The sequence below is a fragment of the Petaurus breviceps genome, unplaced genomic scaffold, assembly GCF_028583685.1.
Source record: "Petaurus breviceps papuanus isolate PSGF00001 unplaced genomic scaffold, PetGlider_PUasm1.0 208, whole genome shotgun sequence".
Classification (NCBI taxonomy): domain Eukaryota; kingdom Metazoa; phylum Chordata; class Mammalia; order Diprotodontia; family Petauridae; genus Petaurus; species Petaurus breviceps.
The window spans coordinates 8,600,902-8,620,906 of record NW_027185852.1 but is presented as its reverse complement, the minus strand read 5'-3'; the positions used below and the strand labels follow the sequence as shown (position 1 = coordinate 8,620,906).

General features: G+C 44.1%; 1 protein-coding gene across 2 annotated transcripts in view; it reads right to left on the bottom strand.

Moving 5' to 3' along the window:
* The window catches only part of SLC35D1 (solute carrier family 35 member D1), a 76,955-nt gene extending 64,697 nt beyond the window's left edge, over positions 1-12,258 (bottom strand). For both annotated transcript variants that reach the window (XM_069093393.1, XM_069093392.1), the window contains exons 1-7: positions 11,931-12,258; positions 10,849-10,882; positions 10,668-10,754; positions 9,954-10,021; positions 6,704-6,775; positions 3,086-3,154; positions 739-841 (exon numbers count right to left, since the gene is read on the bottom strand). In XM_069093393.1, the coding sequence (XP_068949494.1) occupies positions 739-841; positions 3,086-3,154; positions 6,704-6,775; positions 9,954-10,021; positions 10,668-10,754; positions 10,849-10,882; positions 11,931-12,133 (636 nt within the window). In that variant the 5' untranslated portion in view covers positions 12,134-12,258. The remainder of the gene's footprint in view (positions 1-738; positions 842-3,085; positions 3,155-6,703; positions 6,776-9,953; positions 10,022-10,667; positions 10,755-10,848; positions 10,883-11,930) is intronic.
* Positions 12,259-20,005: the final 7,747 nt, after the last annotated feature.

The window sequence follows — 20,005 nt, the reverse complement described above, 5'->3', positions numbered from 1 at the left end:
GAAGTGAAGAAGGGGGAAGGAGAGGAAAAGGAGAAGGGGAGGAGGGAGGGTGGGGGAGAAGGGAGGGAGAGGAAGGAGGAGGAGGGGAAATAGAGGAGGAGAGAGAAAAGAAAAGGAGGAGGAGGAAGAGGAGGAAGAAAATGAAGAGCTCTAAGGCTCTCCCAGCTGTAAGTCTAATATCCAATGATACTTGAGCCCATGGAGACCCGGACCCTTCTGATCCCACCAAGCCCTCATTTCCCCTGTATGCCCTAAATGAGGCCATGTGGAATAGAAGGGATGAGGAGCTGGCTGGGACTCAGGCCCTGTCAATGACATATAATGAATATATGATCCTGGACAAGCCCCTGACCCTGTTAACCCTCCAAGTCTCTCTCTACTTCAGAGGAGAGGCTGAGCTACGCTGGGAAAAGAAAGATTATTTCTCATCTGGGGGTTCTATATATCAGGGACATCACAAAAGCAACCTCAGCCACCCCTATCCCACTCTGAACCCAACCCAATCCCACCAATGAACATTTATTAAGCACCTAATGCATACCAGGTATTATTCTCGGTACCAGGGAACACAAAGACAAAATGCCTGCCCTCAAGGAGGTTACATTCTCTTCAGTCAATAAAGACTGACTTCTGTGCCAAGCTGCACCCTCCCCACCCCCCAACTTTGCCCACTGCCCCGCATCAATGTCCAGTGTTAGCGAACCCCTCTCAAAAGGTTCATGGCAGGGGGTTACCAACCTTGGAATCGAGTTTCTGCTTCACGTATGCACCATTGGCAGCTGTCAGGACATCATTCACCAGGATGAAAACATATCCTTCCAAGTCAAAGGCCAGGTCAGAGCTGAAAACATAAACAGCACCTTAGCAGGCAGGGCCTTCTTGGGGAATAAAATATGCTTCATACATAACTTGACTGGAGTGTGTGCCTCAGAATCACCATAGAAGAGGGGGCATTCACAAACCACTTAGTTAAGTTTCTAAAGTTAGGGCACTAGGTGATACAGGGGATAGTGGCTGGGCTGGAGTCAGGAAGATCTGAGTTAAAATCCAGCCCCAGACTTTTACTATTAGTGTGACCCTGGGCAAGTCACTTAACCTTGTTTGCCTCAGTTTCCTCATCTGTAGAATGACCTAGAGAAGGAAATGGCAAACCCCTCCAGTATCTTTGCCAAGAAATTCCCAAACAGGTCACAAAGAGTTGGTGACAACTGAAATCACCGAACACAAAAGTTCTTTGCACACACGCTATCACCTGATCCTGAAAACTACCCAGGGAAGTAGGTGCCATTATCATCCCTACTTTACAGATGAGGCGACTGAGGCTGAAAGAAGCGGCCAATTTACAACGGTCCCACAGATGGTAAATATCTCCAGTAGAACCAGAGGCACAGTCTTCCTGCCTCTACTTTCAGTCCTCAATCCATTATGACTCAATTAACAAGCATTTATTAAGCAAATAATCCATCCAGGCACTATGCTGAATGCTGGAGGTACAAGGACAAAGGTGAAAGAATCTCTGACCACCAAGAACTCAACCTTCTCTTTTTAAAATTAAAATTTTAAATTAAATTTAACTTTAAATTTAAAATTTTTATTTTGCATAGACATAGGTATTTTGCAAAGAGACTATTACAAGAAATCCATGACCTCTATTACATACAGCTTGGCTTGGGAGTATCCACTCTAATGGAGGAGCAAGATACATGCACATGTGTCCACACAGGTGAATATATATGTACGTCCATCAATAAACTTTCGTTAATGGTAAAGAAAGGTTAGGCATTGTGTTAAGCACTGGGCATACAAAGAGACAAAAGACAGCGCCTGCCCTCAAGGAGCTTACAATCTAACAAGAGGAGACAACATGCAAACAGCTATGTACAAGGCAAGCTATGGACAGGATAAATAGGAGATAATTAGCAGAGGGAAAGAAAGCACTGGAATAAAGAAGGTTGGGAAAGGCTTCCTATAGGAGGTGGGATTTTTGTTGAGTCTTAATGGAAGCCAGGGAGGTCTCACACACACACACACACACACACACACCCCAGATAAAAACTAGGGTGAGGTTAAGAAGGGGCACACCTGAAAAGGCCTCCTTCAGAAGGGGCCACTTGAGATGGGTCTGGAAGGAAATCAGGTATTCCAAGAGGTGGAGGTGCATTCCAACTCAGGACACAGCCAGTTCAAAGGCATGGAGGTGGGAGATGTGTGTGTGAGTAACAGTACAAAATCCAGGATTGCTGGATGTGCTGCCTCTCCATGTAAAAACTCTATGTGCCCCTCAGCCTCACCACTGAGACTCAGGGAGGTAATACATGGGAGGTAAGGAGGGAAAAGAAGAGAGTAAGCATTTACATGGCTCCCACTATATGCCCGGTGCTGTGCTAAATGCTTTTTACAAATATTATTAGCACATGAAAGATATTGGGTTTTGGAGATGTAAGAAGCTTACATCAGGCCAAATTGTAGCATTAATAACTGCACAAATACAAATATGTTTCTTGGAAGGCCCAAAGCCATTCATTTTTAATGTTCCCATTTCTATAATTCACACTTCCTTCCCATATTTATAAACTACATTACTGTGCCAATGGCAAGTGGGTGAACCTTGGCGATAAATAGAATTTAGTAGGTGTAGTTATGAGAATCACCATGAATTTACTGAAATATAAGAAAACTCTCTGGATTATGGATTCAGAGTAGAGTAGAAGCCTCCAGGGTCATGGAATCCAACCTCTTTGCCCAAGATCACACAGGCAGCAGAGCCGGGATTCGAACACAGGTCCTTAAAGTCAAATCAGCGCACTGCCTCTTGAAGTTTGAAGAGCTCTGAGCCAAGTCAATCCAAATTTTTTGTGTGCCTTGATCTCAAAGCATGCAACAAGATTTAGTCCTTGGAATAGTCTGTATATTGTACTTGACAAAACCAGGATTCTCTGAAAACTGGCAGGAAGCCTTTTTTCCAGAGAGAATTTCAATGTGCTCAACTCCAGAACTCAGGCCAGTGCTTGGCATACAGTAGGCACTTAATAAAGGTTTCTCGGTCGATTGATTGATAGGCCAAGGACTAGAGGACCTTACTTACATAGCGGCTACAAATGCTCCAATGATCATTGCAAAAACGGTCATCTTAATACCCCAAGAAAAGGTCTTCCTAGAAATTCAAAAAAAAGTCATGGTTATATTCCCAAGATCTTTCTATTGTTTTATGAAGACATTTTGTTACTTTTCTTAATACAGATATATATATATATATATATATATATATATACATAGATATATATATATATACAAAATTACATCTTTATTTCAATATAATTGGTTTTCTTTGTAATCCTATTTTATATATTTAGAAACATGATTCTCTGAAGGGGTTCAGAGGCTTTACCAGCCTGCCAAGGGGTCCAGGAGACAAAAAAGAGTAAAAATTCTGCTCTGCATCTGTTTTACTGTGATGAAATAACCACTATCCAAAAATCCTTCCTGCTCCCTGACTCCACCCTATGCCTTCCCTCAGCAGACCCACTCAGCAAAAACAGCAATTGCTATGGATGGCATGAAAAATGACTGTTGGGCAAGTATGTCTGATAAAGGCCTCCTTTCTCAAACCAATGGAGGACAGAATCAAATTTATAAAAATACAAGTCATTCCCCAATTGATTTCAGACAAAGAAATCAAAGCTATCTATAGGCATATGAAAAAATGCCCTAAATCACTATTGATTAGAGAAGCACAAATTAAAACAACTCTAAGGTATCATCTCACACCTATCAGATTGGCTAAAAAGGAAAATGATAAATGTTGGAGGGGATGTGGGAAAACTGGGACACTAATGCACTGTTGGTGGAGTTGTGAACTGATCCAACCATTCTAGAGAACAATCAGGAACTATCCCCAAAGGGTTATAAACCTGTGCATACCCTTTGATCCAGCAATATCACTGCTAGGTCTACATCCCAAAGACATAAAAAAAGGCAGGGAGGGAGAAAGGATCTATTTGTACAACAATATTTATAGCAGCTCTTTCTGTGGTGGTTAAGAATTGGAAATCAAAAAGATGTCCATCAATTGAGGAATGACTAAACAAACTGTAGTATATGATTGTAATGGAATATTATAGTACTATAGGAAAGTACAAGAAGGATGATTTCAGAAAAACCTGAAAAGGTTTACATGAACTGATACAAAGTGAAGTAAACAGAACCAGGAAGACAATGTACACAGTAACAGCAATATTGTTCAATAAAGAGCTGTGAATGCTGAGCTACTCTCAGCAATACGGTGATCCAAGATAATCCCAAATGACGAAAAATGAAGATACTATCTTCCTCCAGAAAAAGAACTGATACTGACTGAATGCAGACCGAAGCATGTTATTTTTCACTTTCCTTCTTTCACGTTTTTCTGTTATTCAAGTCTTCCTGTACAAAATGATTAATATGAAAATGTTTTATGTGATTACACTTGTATAACCTATATCTGATTGTTTACCATCTCAGGGACGCAGGAGGAGAGGAAGGACAGAATTTAAAACTCAAAACTTATAATAAAAAGTTAAAAAAAATGTTAACATGTAATTGGGGGGAAAATAAATTTATTTTTTAAAAGTATATATAAAAAAAATTTTTTAAGTTCATTTAAAAAAATGACCATTGGGTCCATGAGGCCCTTCTACCTCTGCAATGATGATGCCAGAGTGACAGAAACGGGGAGAGGAGGGGCAGATGGTACTAAGAATTGTCCAGTTTTCAGGCCATCTGCAAGCATTACCCTGGCCATTGATAACCTCAGTGTGAAATTTCTCATATAGCAACAAGTTGCAAGTCAGTGGAAGATGGTTCACAAGTTACATAAAAATATTTTTTCCTGCTTTTGTCCAGACCTGTGATTTTGTCATTCCCAATGAAGAAACTCTGACCATGCTGACATCACACATTTTTTTTGGTATCTTAAGAGTATTAGGAGTTGTCTAGAGTCACACAAGCGTGTGTGTGTGTGTGTGTGTGTGTGTATTCAGAGGCCAGACCTCAGCCCAGATCCTCCTAGCTCAAAGGTCAGCTTTCTTGCCAGAGCACCACAGTCCCTCTCCATGATGGGAGATAACTAACAGAAATCACACTACGTGCTTCACTTCACTGCCAGTAATGGCTCCAACACTATCTGGGTGGCCCCAACTGTCTTTGGGCCTCACCTTCCTCATGTACAAAAGGAGGCCTCAGTGGCCTCCCAGTCCAGGATCCCAGAATCCTGTTAAGACTTCCTACACAGGGGAGGCTAGAACAAGAATCCTCTTTAGACTTCCTACACTGGGGAAGGCTAGAACAAGGGGATACTATTTTTTGTGTGCATGTGCTGTGTTCTAGAAAAGCAGTGTGCCAACTGAACTTCTATAAGCTAAATTATTTTATATATTTATTTGCTCGCTTATTTAATGCTCCTAATGGGCCGGGTATTTAAATGCATTCTTGGGGCAAATCCTTCAGCAGAATGAATTCTTCTTGTAATGCAAACACCCAAGTTATCCTCTCCCTTTTTTGAAGGGAATGAGTTCAGATGTCTGTATATTAAACGTTCTTAAAATGGGATACATTGACAGAGGGAAGAGGCCAAAACCATATTTTTAAGAAAAGGAGCCAGAATCAAAAATGAGAACCAAAAATCAGAATATGACCCTGTCTTCACCCAGCAGTTGTTTCTAGAAAGTAACTCCTGTTTTCTCAATGTCTTCAATTCTAAATTTATTGCCTTCTACTAATAGTATTGGCTTTGAATTCCTAAACCAGAGGATCTCATCTTTTTTTTATCTCAAGACCCCTTTATACTCTTAAAAATTACTGAAGACCCCAAAAAGCTTTTGTAGATGTAGGTTATATATCTATAAATTTTTATCACATTAGACATTAAACCTGATAATTTAAAAAATATTTATCAATTCATTTAAAAATAGTAATAAACTCATTAAATGTTAATGTACTTTTTATTAAAAATAACTATGTTTTCCAAAGCAAAAAAAAAATTTAGTGAGAAGAGTGGCATTGTTTTACATGGTTTTGCAAATCACTTCAATGTCTGGCTTAGGAGAGAGAAGCTGGATTCTCTTATCTGCTTCTGCCTTCAATCTATCGCAATATGTTGTTTTGGTTGAAGAATAAGAAAATCTGGTCTCATAGAAATGTAGTTAGAAACTGGAGAGGTGTATTTTTATAGGCATATAATGTCTGATATCATTTTGAAAATTGTTTTGATCCCTTGGGTCCCTCTGGGACCTTCAGGGAACCTCTACTTTGAAACCACAGACCTAAACCATCACATGGGCTAAGCAAAAGAAGAAGGAAATACTCTACAAATAACTACAGCAATAGCTAGGAAAATGATAAGTTTAGACACCACGGACTCATCTTCTACACTGATATGACATTAATGTTTCCAGAGCAGAGATGATAAAATACACTTCCCTGATACCACTAAGAAGTGAGAAACCACAGGTGCTGAATGTTGCATACACTGTCTAATGTTAGAGCTGTTACCAGTTGTTTTTAACTGATTTTCTTTGTAACAAGGGGGAGGAGGAGTTTCTTTGTAACAAGTTTGGCAGACTAGAGTGAGTGTTGGGAAAGGTCTGGGATGTGAAAAGCAAATGGCTTCAATAAAATTTGCAAAAGATTTAAGACACAAAGAAGATACATAGGAAATGTAACTTACTTGAGTAATACTCCTTCGGCAATCATTGTAAACAAAATGGAGAACCTTCGCAAGACTGTAAACATTGGCAAGCTATAAAGAAAAAGCCACAAGGCAAAATAAATGCAATGCTTTTCTTTTATGACTTTAGGCAAATGATCCTCTGGTTCTGCTAAACTGACCGGTTCCTTCCATGTTACTGATCTCAATCCCACTGCCTCACCCAATGTATCCACCCGAGTACCACTCCCCACCCCCACACCATCTTCACCTAAAATCTGAAAAATACTCAGGTTACCTGATGAAAAGTACTGAAAGTGGGAGGGGGACCCTTAATTTAACCTGACACATCTATTTCTGACATCCAATCTTCTGGTCATTATTTAAATTACCTGTTTATTCAGTGACTGATGTTGGCCCCTTCACTTTCATCTGCTAAAATTCTATCTATCCTTCCAGTCCCCAGCTCAAATCCCACCTTCCCCAGGCAGGTGTCACAGTGGAGAGAGTGTTGGACTTGGGAGGCAGGAAGACTGAGCTTGAATCCTAACTTAGATACCTACTAGTTGTGTGACCCCCCAGCAAGCGAATTCCAGCCTCAGTTTCCTCATTTGTAAAATGGGGGTGATCCTAGCAGCCTCCTCTCAAGGTTGTTGTGAAGATCAAAGAAGACAATCTGTGTTAAGTACTTTGCAAAAAATAAATCCTATTACTATTCTGTAAAGCACTGTGTAAATGTGGTCATGGCGATGATGGTGCAGCCTCTCTTGGTCAGGTGTAACCAGCCCCTTCTCAGGATTCCCAGAGCCCTGCTTACACTTCTCTAACACCCAACATTTTTCCCATTCCTTTGTGTGCTTTGGTTTCAAAAAGCCAGATCTACTTATCCCCTCCTAGAGAGCAAGCTTCTGGAGGGAAGGGGTCGAGTTGTAAGGGGCCTTCGTCTCTCTATCTGTCTGACCATGCTTTACAAACAGCCAGTGCTCAGGAGAAATCTCTGTGTGCAGGCCTCTCTTTGCAGCAGCCCTCCATCTATCTCTATGAAAACACCACCAGTACTAGATTCAAACTCAGAAAACCAAGTCACTGCACTTTTATCAGCTCCAGATCTGTTTCTAGAAAAGAAGGGAACTGGACTGGATGCACTTCGAGGTCCCTTTCAGGTCTAGACCTATGACCTGGGTTCAAATCCTGTCTCTGCTATTTATTGTGTTGTTGTTCAGTCGTATCTGACTTTCTGATCCTATTTAAGGTTTTCTTGGCAAGGATACTGGAGTGGTTTGCCATTTCCTTCTCCAGCTCATTTTACAGATGAGGAAACTGAGGCCAACTGGGTTAAGTGACTTGCTCACACAGCTAGTAAGTGAGGCCAGATTTGAAAACAGGAAGAGGAATCTTCCTGCCTCCAGGCCCAGAGCTATCTACTGTGCCAATTTACCCTTGGACAAATTATCTCACATCTCTTGGCCTTTTCCTCATCTCTAAAATGAGGGGTATGGACTAGCTGGTCTCTGAGCCTTCTACAGCTATGATCCCAACTCCCTTCCCCTCTCTTTACCTCAGTTTCTCCCTCAGCAGGTTGAAAAACATGATTAGATGAAAGGTGGCAGATATATGCCCATAGATAGGTGCCCACTAAGGTTCAGAACACTCCCAAGTGCAGTGCAGACCATATTAAACTGTACCTGGGAAATACTGGATGAAATAAATAAAAATACAGCAAACATAAAAAATGGTAATATGTTGTTTTCAAAATCACTTGGCAACCACAGTATCATATTTCTTGCTTTCTCAATGAGTGGAGGAAGGGGTAGAGGAAGGGAGAGAATTTGGAGACGAAAATAAAAATATTTTTTAGAAAACTAACTCCAACATGCATGTGTGTGTAGGGATCCTTTCTCCATGAGCTTGACAAGTCTGAGTCTCCAAAAAGAGTGTTCTGCCATAATAATCTGGCTTCCACAGTCACCTCGACCACCTCCTCCCTCCAAGCACTCTGAGACACATCATTTCCTGACGCTGTCTCTTCTGCCCAAAACAAGGTCAAGGGAGGATGCCGATGGTCTGCCATGGCTACACGTAACCTTTGTCACAGGCCTCTCTTGAAGGGTAGTCCTTGTACTGGAATCTTTAAAACCACACAGACCCCTTCCAGTCAGAAGATGGAAGGTGGGTGTGGCAGACCTCCAGGGGTAACAGGGATACTCTTTCTTCACCAGAAGGACAAGCTGCCTTTGCCAAGGGACTGATGGTAAGGAGTAAGTCAGCAATTAGATATTTATATTAGGGCTTTGCACGAGGCCATTTAAATCCTCATATAGAAGGAAGAGGGGAGGAGGGGAAGACAAAGTTAGCCTTCACCAGCCTCTCCCCCAAACGTTATTTTGATACACTGATACAAGCACTCCAAAGCAAACCGTCTGCTCTAAATAAGAACGTCTGCTTCTTAGAATGAAATGGAAAATGGCTCAGCTCCATTATCTCTGTACTTTGAGCATTACTCTTTCCCCAGGACAGCCTCTGGTACAGTGGGAAGGGCCCTGATTCCATAATATTAACAATAAACACATCTAGTATTTATACAGAGCCTCCGACATGCCGGGCACTTTTATAGTGTTTTATAGATCTTACCTCATCTGATCCTCACAACAACCTAGGAAGGCAGGTGCTACTGTTATCCCCACTTTACAGATGAGGAAACTGAGGAAGAGGTTAAGTGACTTGCTCAAGGTCACTTAGCTAATAAGTGTCTGAAGTTGGATTTGAATTTAAGTCTTTCTGATTTCAGGCCCAGCACTACTTCAAATACTACCTTTTTCCTTTGTGACTTTGGGAAAGTCACTTTGTCTTCCTGGGCCTTAGTTTCCTCATAAATAAATAAAGGGGTTGGTTCCTGTAGCTGTAGCTCCAGGACATTCTAGGGCCCCAGTTTCCTCATTTGTGATATGATGAAGTGGAATTAGATGGCCCCCATGGGCTCTTCCTGCCTCAATTTCAGGAGGTTTGTCTCCCCTTGGCCTCCATGATCCCAAAGCTCTATCTTTATGATCTATGATCAAATCAACCCTTCCTCATGGCCTTGGGGTGTGAAAAAATAACCAAGAAATCTTTTCTAAATAATAGTGCCTCCAAGAACCATCCAGTCCTATTTCTATCATGATGCCCTCCACTGCCCCACAGTATCTGTTGGCATGTAGGCCACTCCCATAGGATCTTAAGAACATATACTATTAATATCACTGGGAAAATAGGAGAGAAAATTCAGTCATACTTAAGTTTCTTTGTGCTGAACAGTCCTGTGATTTGGTTCCCAAAATACAGTAGAGGTAGTGGAAATGTCTAGAAAAAAATGTCAAAGGGATAACACTCAATCAGTAAAGATAGCTGAAGTCCTGGCAGCCTTTCAAAAGACCGGCATGTTTGTTTATGGGATCAGCCTCTTTCAGCTTGGCCCAAGAGGTTAGTGTGCAGAAATTATTCCAGCCTCCTCCCACCCCTAGCCACCAAATCAATACCAAGCCCCCTCCCCCTGTTCTGTGCTAACCCCAAGAAAAAGTAGAAAATGGCAAAATATATAAAAAACCCTTAACCTCATCCCTTGCTTAAAATACAATTTGTGCTTATATATCAAGAGAAACTGGGATGCTATCCCATCTTCATGAGGAAACAGAGAAAAAGGCAGAATTAAGAAAACTGAAGCTATAATGAAGGCATAAAACAACAGATAAGCTGGCTAGAGGAACTTAAAAACTGATTGCCCTCCCTGATAAAGACAACGAATTAATTAAAAACAGAACCAAACTTCCCATTTTGTTTTGTCTTCATCAACAAAGAAAGCTTGATTCCTTTTTGAAATGCTATTAAACAAATTCTTCACCTCGATTAAAACCGACTTCAAATTAAGAAGAGCTCAAAGCTGTTTGCAAGATGCAAACAGGAACAATGGTTCTTCCAATAAGGTCGAGAGTTCTCTTCATTCATTTACCTTCCGAGGTATATTTCTGTCAAAGTCAGGAAACTTGACTACCCTGAGCGCCTTTCCCACCCAGAGGACGATCACTGTCGCCAGCATCTGTGCAAAGAACAAACATTCACGGTTCAACAAGAAAGACCTATCCATGATTTGAAACACTACAGACCACTTAATTCTTGAGATTCCAACTAACCTGGCCAAGTCCAACACATAGTGAGGAAGGAAATCTATGCAGATGGTAGGGAAGAGAAGAAAAAAAGAAAAAAAAAACAAGGTCAGCAAGCCAAATAGAACCTTTTGGGAGCATTAGAATTACAATGGAGACACAGAATCATAATAAGGAGAAGTTTTGCCCTTCAGCTAAGGACAAACATTGAATTTCCTGCTGAAACACTTGCCTGGGCCAAGGGGCAAAGCAACCAACCCGGACTTGGTAGCTTTGGGTGGCAACCTGCCTGGGCTTGTGTGGTTGCAATGTCTGTTGGTGCCCTCAGGAAGTTAAGATCTACCACTGCTGGCTTAGCGCTTTTCCAGCCCCAATAAATATGCCCGCCTAAGTACCAGGAAAAAAAGATTAAAAGCACTGGAAAATTAAATCTACTAACGCAGCCACGGTCACATAGCGTTTGCACCTTGTGAAGGCAAAGACGAGCTTGAGAACGAGAATGGCCGAGTTGTTGTGGGCTGCAGTTCTAAGCCTTCTGGACTTCAATGTTTATTTCAATCCGCTCTGCCCAGTTCGAGGCAAAGACAGAATGCGGAGTAGCAGGTCTGCCCCGTAGTCAGTAACTGATCACTTTCACTGCCATTGATCGGCTTCGCGTTTAAAGGGCTCTGCAGGGAAAGCACCCGGAGGGTGATCTTTCCCAAAATTTCACTCCTTCCTTCTCCTCCGCAGCCCTCGGCCCCACTCCACCTCCGTTAAAGAAACTCAGGCCCGGGGGATGAGGTGACATTTGCAGAACAGCAGCCAAGGGGAGTCAGGGCTCCCCCGTGCCCACACACGCCCGCGCACACACGGGCACCAGCAAGCACGACTCGAGATGCCATGGCAGGCGGGCTGCCTCCGCCGCCGCCGCAGCAGAGGAGGGGATGGGCGGCCGCTGCGAGGCAGCGCACGAGTTAAGGCACAATCCCCTTGCCTGGCTCCGGCTGAACTTTGTTAATCTTCAACTTTGGCAGCGGCGGCGCAAAGTCCACGGCTCCCCGGCCGCCCCGCCGCCCTCCGCCCGGCCGCCCCGCCGCTCCGGGCAGCTCCGCCCGGCCGCTGGCTACCTGTAGCTGGTGAGCACGCTCTTGTTCACCACGACGATGAGAAAGGAGCTCACGCCGTAGAAGCCGGCGGCCAGCAGCTTCAGGAACAGGGTCAGCGTTTCGGCCGACGCCATCCCCAGCTCCTCCTCATCTCTGGCACCGGAGGATCTAGCGGGGGCTTCTCCTTTAACCCGAGCATGCTGACGTCTATGAACTTCCGCCATGGCTGGGGCTGCTGCCGCTGCTGCTGCCGGAGCTGCTGCTGCTGCTGCTGCTGCTAATGCAGCCGCTGCTGCTGCTGTGGAGACCGCCGCTGCTGAGAGGCTAGCAGGGGAGAGGAGGCAAAGGCACCTCCGCTGGGAGGCGCGCGCTCCTGGGCGGGCTGGGAGGGCTGGAGCCAGGGGAGGGGCTGGGGAGAGAGAGCAGAGGGGAGGAGGGAGGAGGAAGAGAAGGAGGAGGAGGAGGCGGGGACGGACGCGCTCCAGCCCGGCGGCCGGCTCCGCCCCCGCCTCTCCAGCCGAGCAAGGCCGGAGCCCAGGCGCGGGGCTCCGCATGGGGCCACCTGGGCGCTCCGTCGCGGGCTGGGGTCAGGCTCCCCCGCCCCGCTTCGGCCAAGGTGTAACTGTTCATTTGCAGAGAGACGGGAAAGGGGGAGCCTCTGGACCAATCTCCGATGGGAAGCTAACCCTGGAGAAGGGAGGATGGGAAGTTTATGATTGGAGCACACTGGCTCTCCCTTCTGCATCCCTCCTCCCACGTACCCAAACACACTCTTCTCTTCTCCCCTCTTCGCCGTCCTCCCCACCTCCTGCCCCCTTGCTCCCCCTTCTCCTCCTCCTTCCCCTCCTCCTCCCCACTTCTCCCCCCTCCTCCTCTCCCTCCTCCCTACCTCCTTCCCCCCTATTCCCCCTCCTCCTCGAAGGGAGGGGCCTTGAGGCCTTCTAGTCCAACCCCTTCCATCCATTAACAGGCATTAAGTCAAAGTGTAAATCCTCAGTTTATAGACAAGGAAGCTGAAGCCGGAGAGGTGGCAGGACTTCCCCAGGGCGCTCCGGAGGCAGGTGGCAGAGCTGGGGCTTGAAGCCAGTCCCACCCTCTGCAGGAAGCATTCCCCACGCTGCCTCCAACCGGACTGCCTTCTCTCCGAACGTCTCCAGTTTAACTGGAGCTCCAGAGTCTTTTTTGTACATAGTTGTGTGGATTGTCCTCCCCCTTGGACCCTAAGCTCCGGGAGGTCAGGCACTGAATTTTGTCTTCCTTTGTATCCCAGTCTTAGTACAGTACCGGGCACAGAGCAAGTGATTCCTTAGTATTTCTTGATTAATGTATTTCCTGAACAAGTTGGATTAGACCTCCCTGGGTCTTAGTTCCCATATTTGTAAAAAGGAAGGGGATTCTATTCCAACTCCAAATCAAGATTCTGTGTTGCCGTCCCCTTCCTGCCAGGCTCATGCCCTTTAATTCTGAGAGACTGGCAATTATTAAGTGTCTGCTGGGTGTCAGGCAATGTGTTAAGCTATTGATATACAAAGAAAAAAGTAAAATAAGACCTACTCTCAAGGAGCTTACTCCAACAGAGAAGCAACAGCAGAGACAGTAGGTTGTAAACCAGTGGCGTCCAAGTCAAAGAGAAAGGGATCCCTGCTGGTCAAGTATTGACTTTAAAAACTAAATTCATTTTATTTATGTTGTGTTGTATTTTTATTTTGTTAAGCATTTCCCAATTACATTTTAATTTGGTTCTGGACACACTGACCAAGTCTGAAACCTCTGCTGTAGTAGATTAGGCAAGGGACCCCGAAGTCTGAATCCTCAAAATGCTTACTAACTGCATGACCCTGGACAAGTCACCTGAACTCTGTGAGCCTCCACTTTCCTCATCTTTAAAGGAGATGGTCCGTGTTTGCTTCTTGGGTCTCTTTTGTCTCTTGAGCTATGAGCTGTTGTCCATATATGTAGGTATGTTTATACAATGCTTATAAAAGTACCCTTGGAAGGGAAGCTATGAACAGTTCATGTAGACATTGCTTGACCTGTCAGGCATCAGAAAGCTTAAGGTTCCCTCTGGGAGGACTCCTGTACCTAAAAACCAAAGCCCTAAGCTCCACAATCATCAGTCCTAAAAGAAATGTCATCAGTATGACTCCTTAAAAGGGAACAATCTATATATGAAAGAAAGTAACTACATGTTACCTTGGAGGAGTCCTTTCTAACATCAGACGTATAGTCTTGCTGGGAGAGGTAACATGTACATATACAGGTTAGGTATATAAAATAGATACAAGGTAATTTGGAGGACGGAACTAGACCCTGGGGGAATCAGGAAAGGCTTCATGTAGGAAGGTGGTAGGTGCCAACTGGTAGGTGCCAAATAAAGTCAGAAAGACCCAACTTCAAATCCAGTTTCAAATATTTACTAGCTGTGTGGCCCTGAGCAAATCACAGAACCTTAGTTTGCCTCAGTTTCCTAATCTGAAAAACAGAGATAGCACCTACCTCCCAAAATTGTTGTGAGGATAAAATATCTGTAAGGCATCTTGCACACTTTAGTGTTGATAAATGTGCATTGTTAGCCTTTTTTATTGTTATTGAATTGATTCTTAAAGAAAACTAGAGATTTTTAAAAGTAGAGGTGAGGAATGTGTATTTTTCCAAGCATGGGGACAGTTTGTACAAAGGCATAGAAGGGCGAGATCAGTATCTCGTATGGAGAACAATTTGATTGGAAGGTAAAAGGAATTAATGTTTAATAAGGCTGGAAAAGTAGGTCGGGGTTAATTGTGATGGACTTTAAATGCCAAACACTTAACCCTAGAAGTGATGAGAGCCATTGCAATTTGCTGAATAGAGTAGTGATGTGGTCAGATCTACCCTTTAGCAAGATCATTTTGGCAGCTGTGTGAAGGGTGATAATTCAATGAGGACCAAAGTACAGAGAGCAATGAGGAAGCTGTTGTGATTATCCAGGTTAGAGGTGAGACCAAGGCAGAGGCAGGGGTGGAGGAAAAGAAAGGGATAAATGCTCCAGGTGGGGGGTGTAGGTAAAATAATCAAGATTTGGCTTTGGTTGCATATGTGGAGTGAATGATGAAGACAACCCTGAGGTTTGGGAAATTTACAATTGGAACATTACAAATTGGAAATTTACTGCCAGGAAAGATGGTGGTGTCTTCAACAGAAACAGGGGAGTTTGGAAGAAGGGCAAGCTGGGGAAAAGATAATGTTTTCTGGTTTTGGACATGTTGAATTTGAGATGAATATGAGAAATAATTCCTTTGGATTCCTACTCTATTCCAATCAGCTTGGTATATTACATAAATCATCTAGGAATAGATGGGTTCTTATAATGGGTCTCAAACTTGAATGTAACGTTCACTGCTTGTTTACCAAGTTAGAAGGAAGGCTCACTTGTGCAACCATAAGAATACTGGCAAAGATATCTCCATCTTGTTTTACTCAGATTTCATGTCCAAACCCAGAATGGGTGGGATGCCTTGGGAAGCCCCCAATTTATTTTTGTACCTCTGGATCATTCTCTCTTTTCCAGCGTGAGAAGGTGATCATCTTATGACCACTTAGTCAATGAAGATGCCCCATGTTTCCCCCAACCTGTGACTGCCACCCCCCTTGCTAATACATCATTCTTGGTCCTGAAGAGCAAGGTCTATCAACGAGTTAGATTCTACATTTCACCATGCCTCTTTCACATATTTGGAAACTATAAACACAAGGTCCTAGAAGAATGAGGCATCTCAAATCGTGAGGTTCACTTCATTAGAGGAAACCATGGACCCTTCAATAAAGTGCCATTGGCTCAGAGCTCTGCCTCAGTCTTTTTTATTGTAGGCTGGACAATTTTAATCCCTACATTCATACCTTCATAAATTCTTATTAGTTATGTTATAGTAGGGATTCTTTTTAATAATTAATAAAAATGATCATAAGTAGCAGCTATTATGTTTCAGGCACTGTGCTAAGCTTTGTCTCTGCAATCATAATAATAGCCAGCATTTACAAAGAGCCTACTATGTGCCAGTACTTTGCAAATATTATCTTATTTGGTCCTCACAACGACCCTGGGAAGTAGGGGATATTATTTCCCCCGTTTTACAGATGGGGAATCTGAGGTAAACAGAAGTTAAGTGATATGCCCAGGGTCACACAGCTGGTGAGTGTCTGAGACTAGATTTGAACTCGGCTCTCCCTGACTCTAGACCCAGCACCTTATCCCTTGTTCTTCTTAGCTCCCTCTGTCAGGCATAAGTTAGACTAGAGGTCCTTCCAAACTTAAATCCTATGATTCAGTGAACTGAATGATCCATCCTGGGTCTGACCAGAGGAGGGGAAGTTTGGGCCAATTGATCCAAAGGAAAGACTACTGGATTTGGAGTAAGAGAACTTGAGTTCCAATTCTGTCTCAACTACTTACTCCCTGTGTTACCCCAGGCAAGGGTCTTGGCTTCTCAGTGTCCGTTTCCTCATTTTTTTGTGACAGGTCGCAGAATATGTTGTTGGAAGAGACCTCCGCAATCTGGTCCAACCCAGACTTCGTAGAAATCCCACAAGGACCAGGAGCGTCCTGCCTCTAGAGGTCACATATTCCACCTTGGACAGCTCTCATCGTTACATTTGTGGTTCAGTCATGTCTGACTCTCCCTGACCCCGTTTGGGGTTTTCTTGGCAAAGATACCGGAGGGGTTTGCCGTTTCCTTCTCCAGCTCATTGTATAGGTGAGGAAACTGAGGCAAGCAGGGTGAAGTGACTTGCCCAGGGTCACACAGCTAATAAATGTCTGAAACTGGATTAGAGCTCAGGTTTTCCTGACTGCCAGCTTGGTGCTCTATCCACTCTGCCACCTAGATGCCCCTCATTGTTCTATATCAATATCATATCAAGAACCACCCATCATTCCTGGTTGTACCTTTGGGGATCAAGGAGAACAAGATTAATCCCACCTTGAAGCTGCCAGGTCCCCTCTTGAGTCTTCACTTCCCCAGATTAGTCAGTCCCACTTCCTTCAGTCCATCCTCAAAGACCATGGAACCAAAGCCCCTCACTAACCTGCTTGTGCCTCTCTGGACATCGTGTAGCCCAGCATGGTGCTCAGAATGGAGCCAAACTCATTTAGATGAGGAATAACAAAAAATAGAGGCCAGGGCCTACCAGCCCCAGTGGATGGAGTCAGGGAAACCTGGGATTCGGTTGTACTGCTGACATATTTGGTTTGTGTGACCCTGGTCTAGTCCCTTGCCCTCTCAGCATCCTTGGTAGCTGTCAGAAAGTCCTAGCTGATGATCTGCACTGCACATTAATTAATGCCTATTGAACTTAATTAAAGGGAAATATGAGGACCTGGGTTCAAATTCTACGAAGCGTTTAGTGAGTACTACTATGAGTGAAGCACTCTGCTAGGCCTTTTATAAATACCATCTCATCTGAGCCTCTCAACAATACTGGGAGGGAGGCCCCATTATTATTTCCATTTTACAGATGAGGAAACTAAGGCAGACTAAGGTTAAATGACTTGTCCAGGGTCTGGGGCAGGATTCAAACCTCTGACCTTCCTGACTCCAGGCCAGTACTGTCCCCTCTGTTCCACTGTTATCTGGGAGGGCTTGAACTGGCCCGAGGCCAGCTTCCTCTAGAGGACTTGAGTTCAGCTGACTCTGAGAGAGGCCCTCAATGCCGCTTCCCAGTTTCCCGCTCTCTGTTTGGCTCCTGCCCTCTCTCATTCCCTACAGGAGCCATTTCCAAGCCCCCACTGTCACTCTGACCCTCATTCGTGGCATCATACTGTCATGGAACAGATTTAGGGCTGGAAAGGACCTCCAAGACCACATAGTTTAACTTCTCTCTTTTATATATGTGAAAACTCAGGCCAAAAGAGGTTGAAGGATTGCCCAGAGTCCCTAGAGTTAGGTGGTCCCTTCAATGAAGCACCAGGCCTGGAGGCAGTTAGACCTCAGTTCAAATCTGGCCTCAGACAGTTACCAGCTGTGTGGCCCCGGACAAGCGGCTTTCTGGCTCTCAGTTTCCTCATCTATAAAAGAGGGGGAGGGCGTCTTCATTTCAAAATCCATGATTCTCTGTCATCCAGGGAGTAAGCCAGCTGGTCTGGAGGGTAGAGGGCATGAGGAGAAATATGAAATTATGCTGGAAAGATTGCCTGAGGAGCCAGCCTGTGAAAGGCTTTAAATTGAAGCAGGGCTAGGGAGTTATGTTTTATCATGAACGAAATAAAGAGCCACTGAAGGCTACAGGGGAGGTAGGTGTAGGGCCTGATGTCCATCCTTATGATAAATAGGAGAAGGCCAGAGGCAAGGAGGCTCTGTTGGAGGCTCTCTCCAGGCAAGAAGTTATCTGGCCATGAAATAGGATACTGGCTGTTGGGAGTGGAAGAAGGTAATGTGTTGTCCCAAAAAATTCCAGCCATGAGAACTCTCAAGACCTAAGAATGATTGTGTTGTGGCCCATCCCCTTTCCTCTGTATAAGTGGCCCCAGCATCAGCAGTGTTAAGCCGTCCTTCTCAGGAAGGGAAGGCTTCTGTTTGCAAATACCATTTTCCTCATTCTGAAATTAATTCAACTTCTGTTTTCGGCCTGACTTTCCTGCTCTAGTCTGATTTGTACAGCTCCAGCCATCCACAGGTTAGAAGCCATTTCCAGGAGAGTTGACATTATATACATGTGTATGTATATATGTGTGTGTATGTATAACACACATATTGTATATGTATGTGTGTACATATATACACACATATGCACACACACATAGACACATAAATATATCCATGGCAGGAAGTATGGAATAAGCTTATATTTGTAGTCACACAAAGATAGGAGGAAAGGTCAGAGATATCAGGGTGAACAGAGAGAAAATAGTTTTAAAACTGAATTGAATTGAAAAACAAGAGTGAAAACTAGAAAAAAGTCAGGGAAGGGGGAAGGAGCAGAAGCAAGCTAATCTTGAGAGCCACAGATTCATGAAGAACAGACTTTTCCAATGAACACATGTAAATGAAGACTGAAACTGGCTCTGTTTTTCTCTTTTTTCTCCACAAAAGTTTTGTATTTTTCCATCTGGATTAAACTCACAATTGACTCTGCTTACATGCATCAACAGGCGTATGAATCCAGATCCCCTGGAGATGACATGCCTTTTGTATTACTTGTTCAGCCAGGCTTTTCTTTCCTTCTCTGTTTCTCGATCTTAGTGACACAACCGCCAATTAGAAATACAATAATAACAGTTCTTTAAAAGGACCGCACATCAATACAACGACAACTAAAAACCTCGCTTTTTCAGTATTTACTGTGAGCACTTTGGGGCACGTTCCCAATTATTTATCAAAATTTATTTGTGTAACTTTTATCCTGAACTCCCTTGCTCCTTCCATCCCAGGTAACTAGCATCCTCGTCCACACGGCCGTCTGCAGGAGGAGCCTCCGCTGTTGCCCCTCATTCTCTTCTCCACCCCTTATAATCTGCTCTCCTCATGGTCACCAGTTAGCCCTTAGTGGCTAAATCAAGTGGCCTTTCTCCAGCCTCATTCTCCTGGATCTCTCTGCAGCCTTAGTCACTGCTTGTCTTCCTCCTCAGTGTCCAGGTTTTTAGGATACCTGGCTCTCCTGGCTCTCCTCCTCCCTCTCTGACTCGCCTTCTTCATGGCCTTGGCTGGATCCTCCTCCAGATCACACCCTCTGCCCACAGGTGTCCCTCAGGGCTCTCTGTCCTGGGTCATCTTCTCTTCTCCCTCTATGCTGCTTCACTGGGTGATCTCATCAGTTTCCCTGAATTTAATGACCATTTTCAATGCTGATGATTCTCAGATCTACCTGTTCTGCCCTAAAGTCTCTGCTGATCTTCAATCTTGCATCTTCCAATGGCTTTCAGACATATTAAACTGGATGTCCAGTAGACATCTTAAGCTCAATATGTCCAAAGCTGAACTCATCTTTCTCCCTTCTTACCTTTCCTGTTATCATAGAGAGAAACATCCCCCCCTCATTCCTTAGTCTCACAAACTAGCAATCATCCTGATCTCCTCACTTTCTCTCCCCCTCCCCATACCCAATATGGTGCCAAGGCCTGCCAA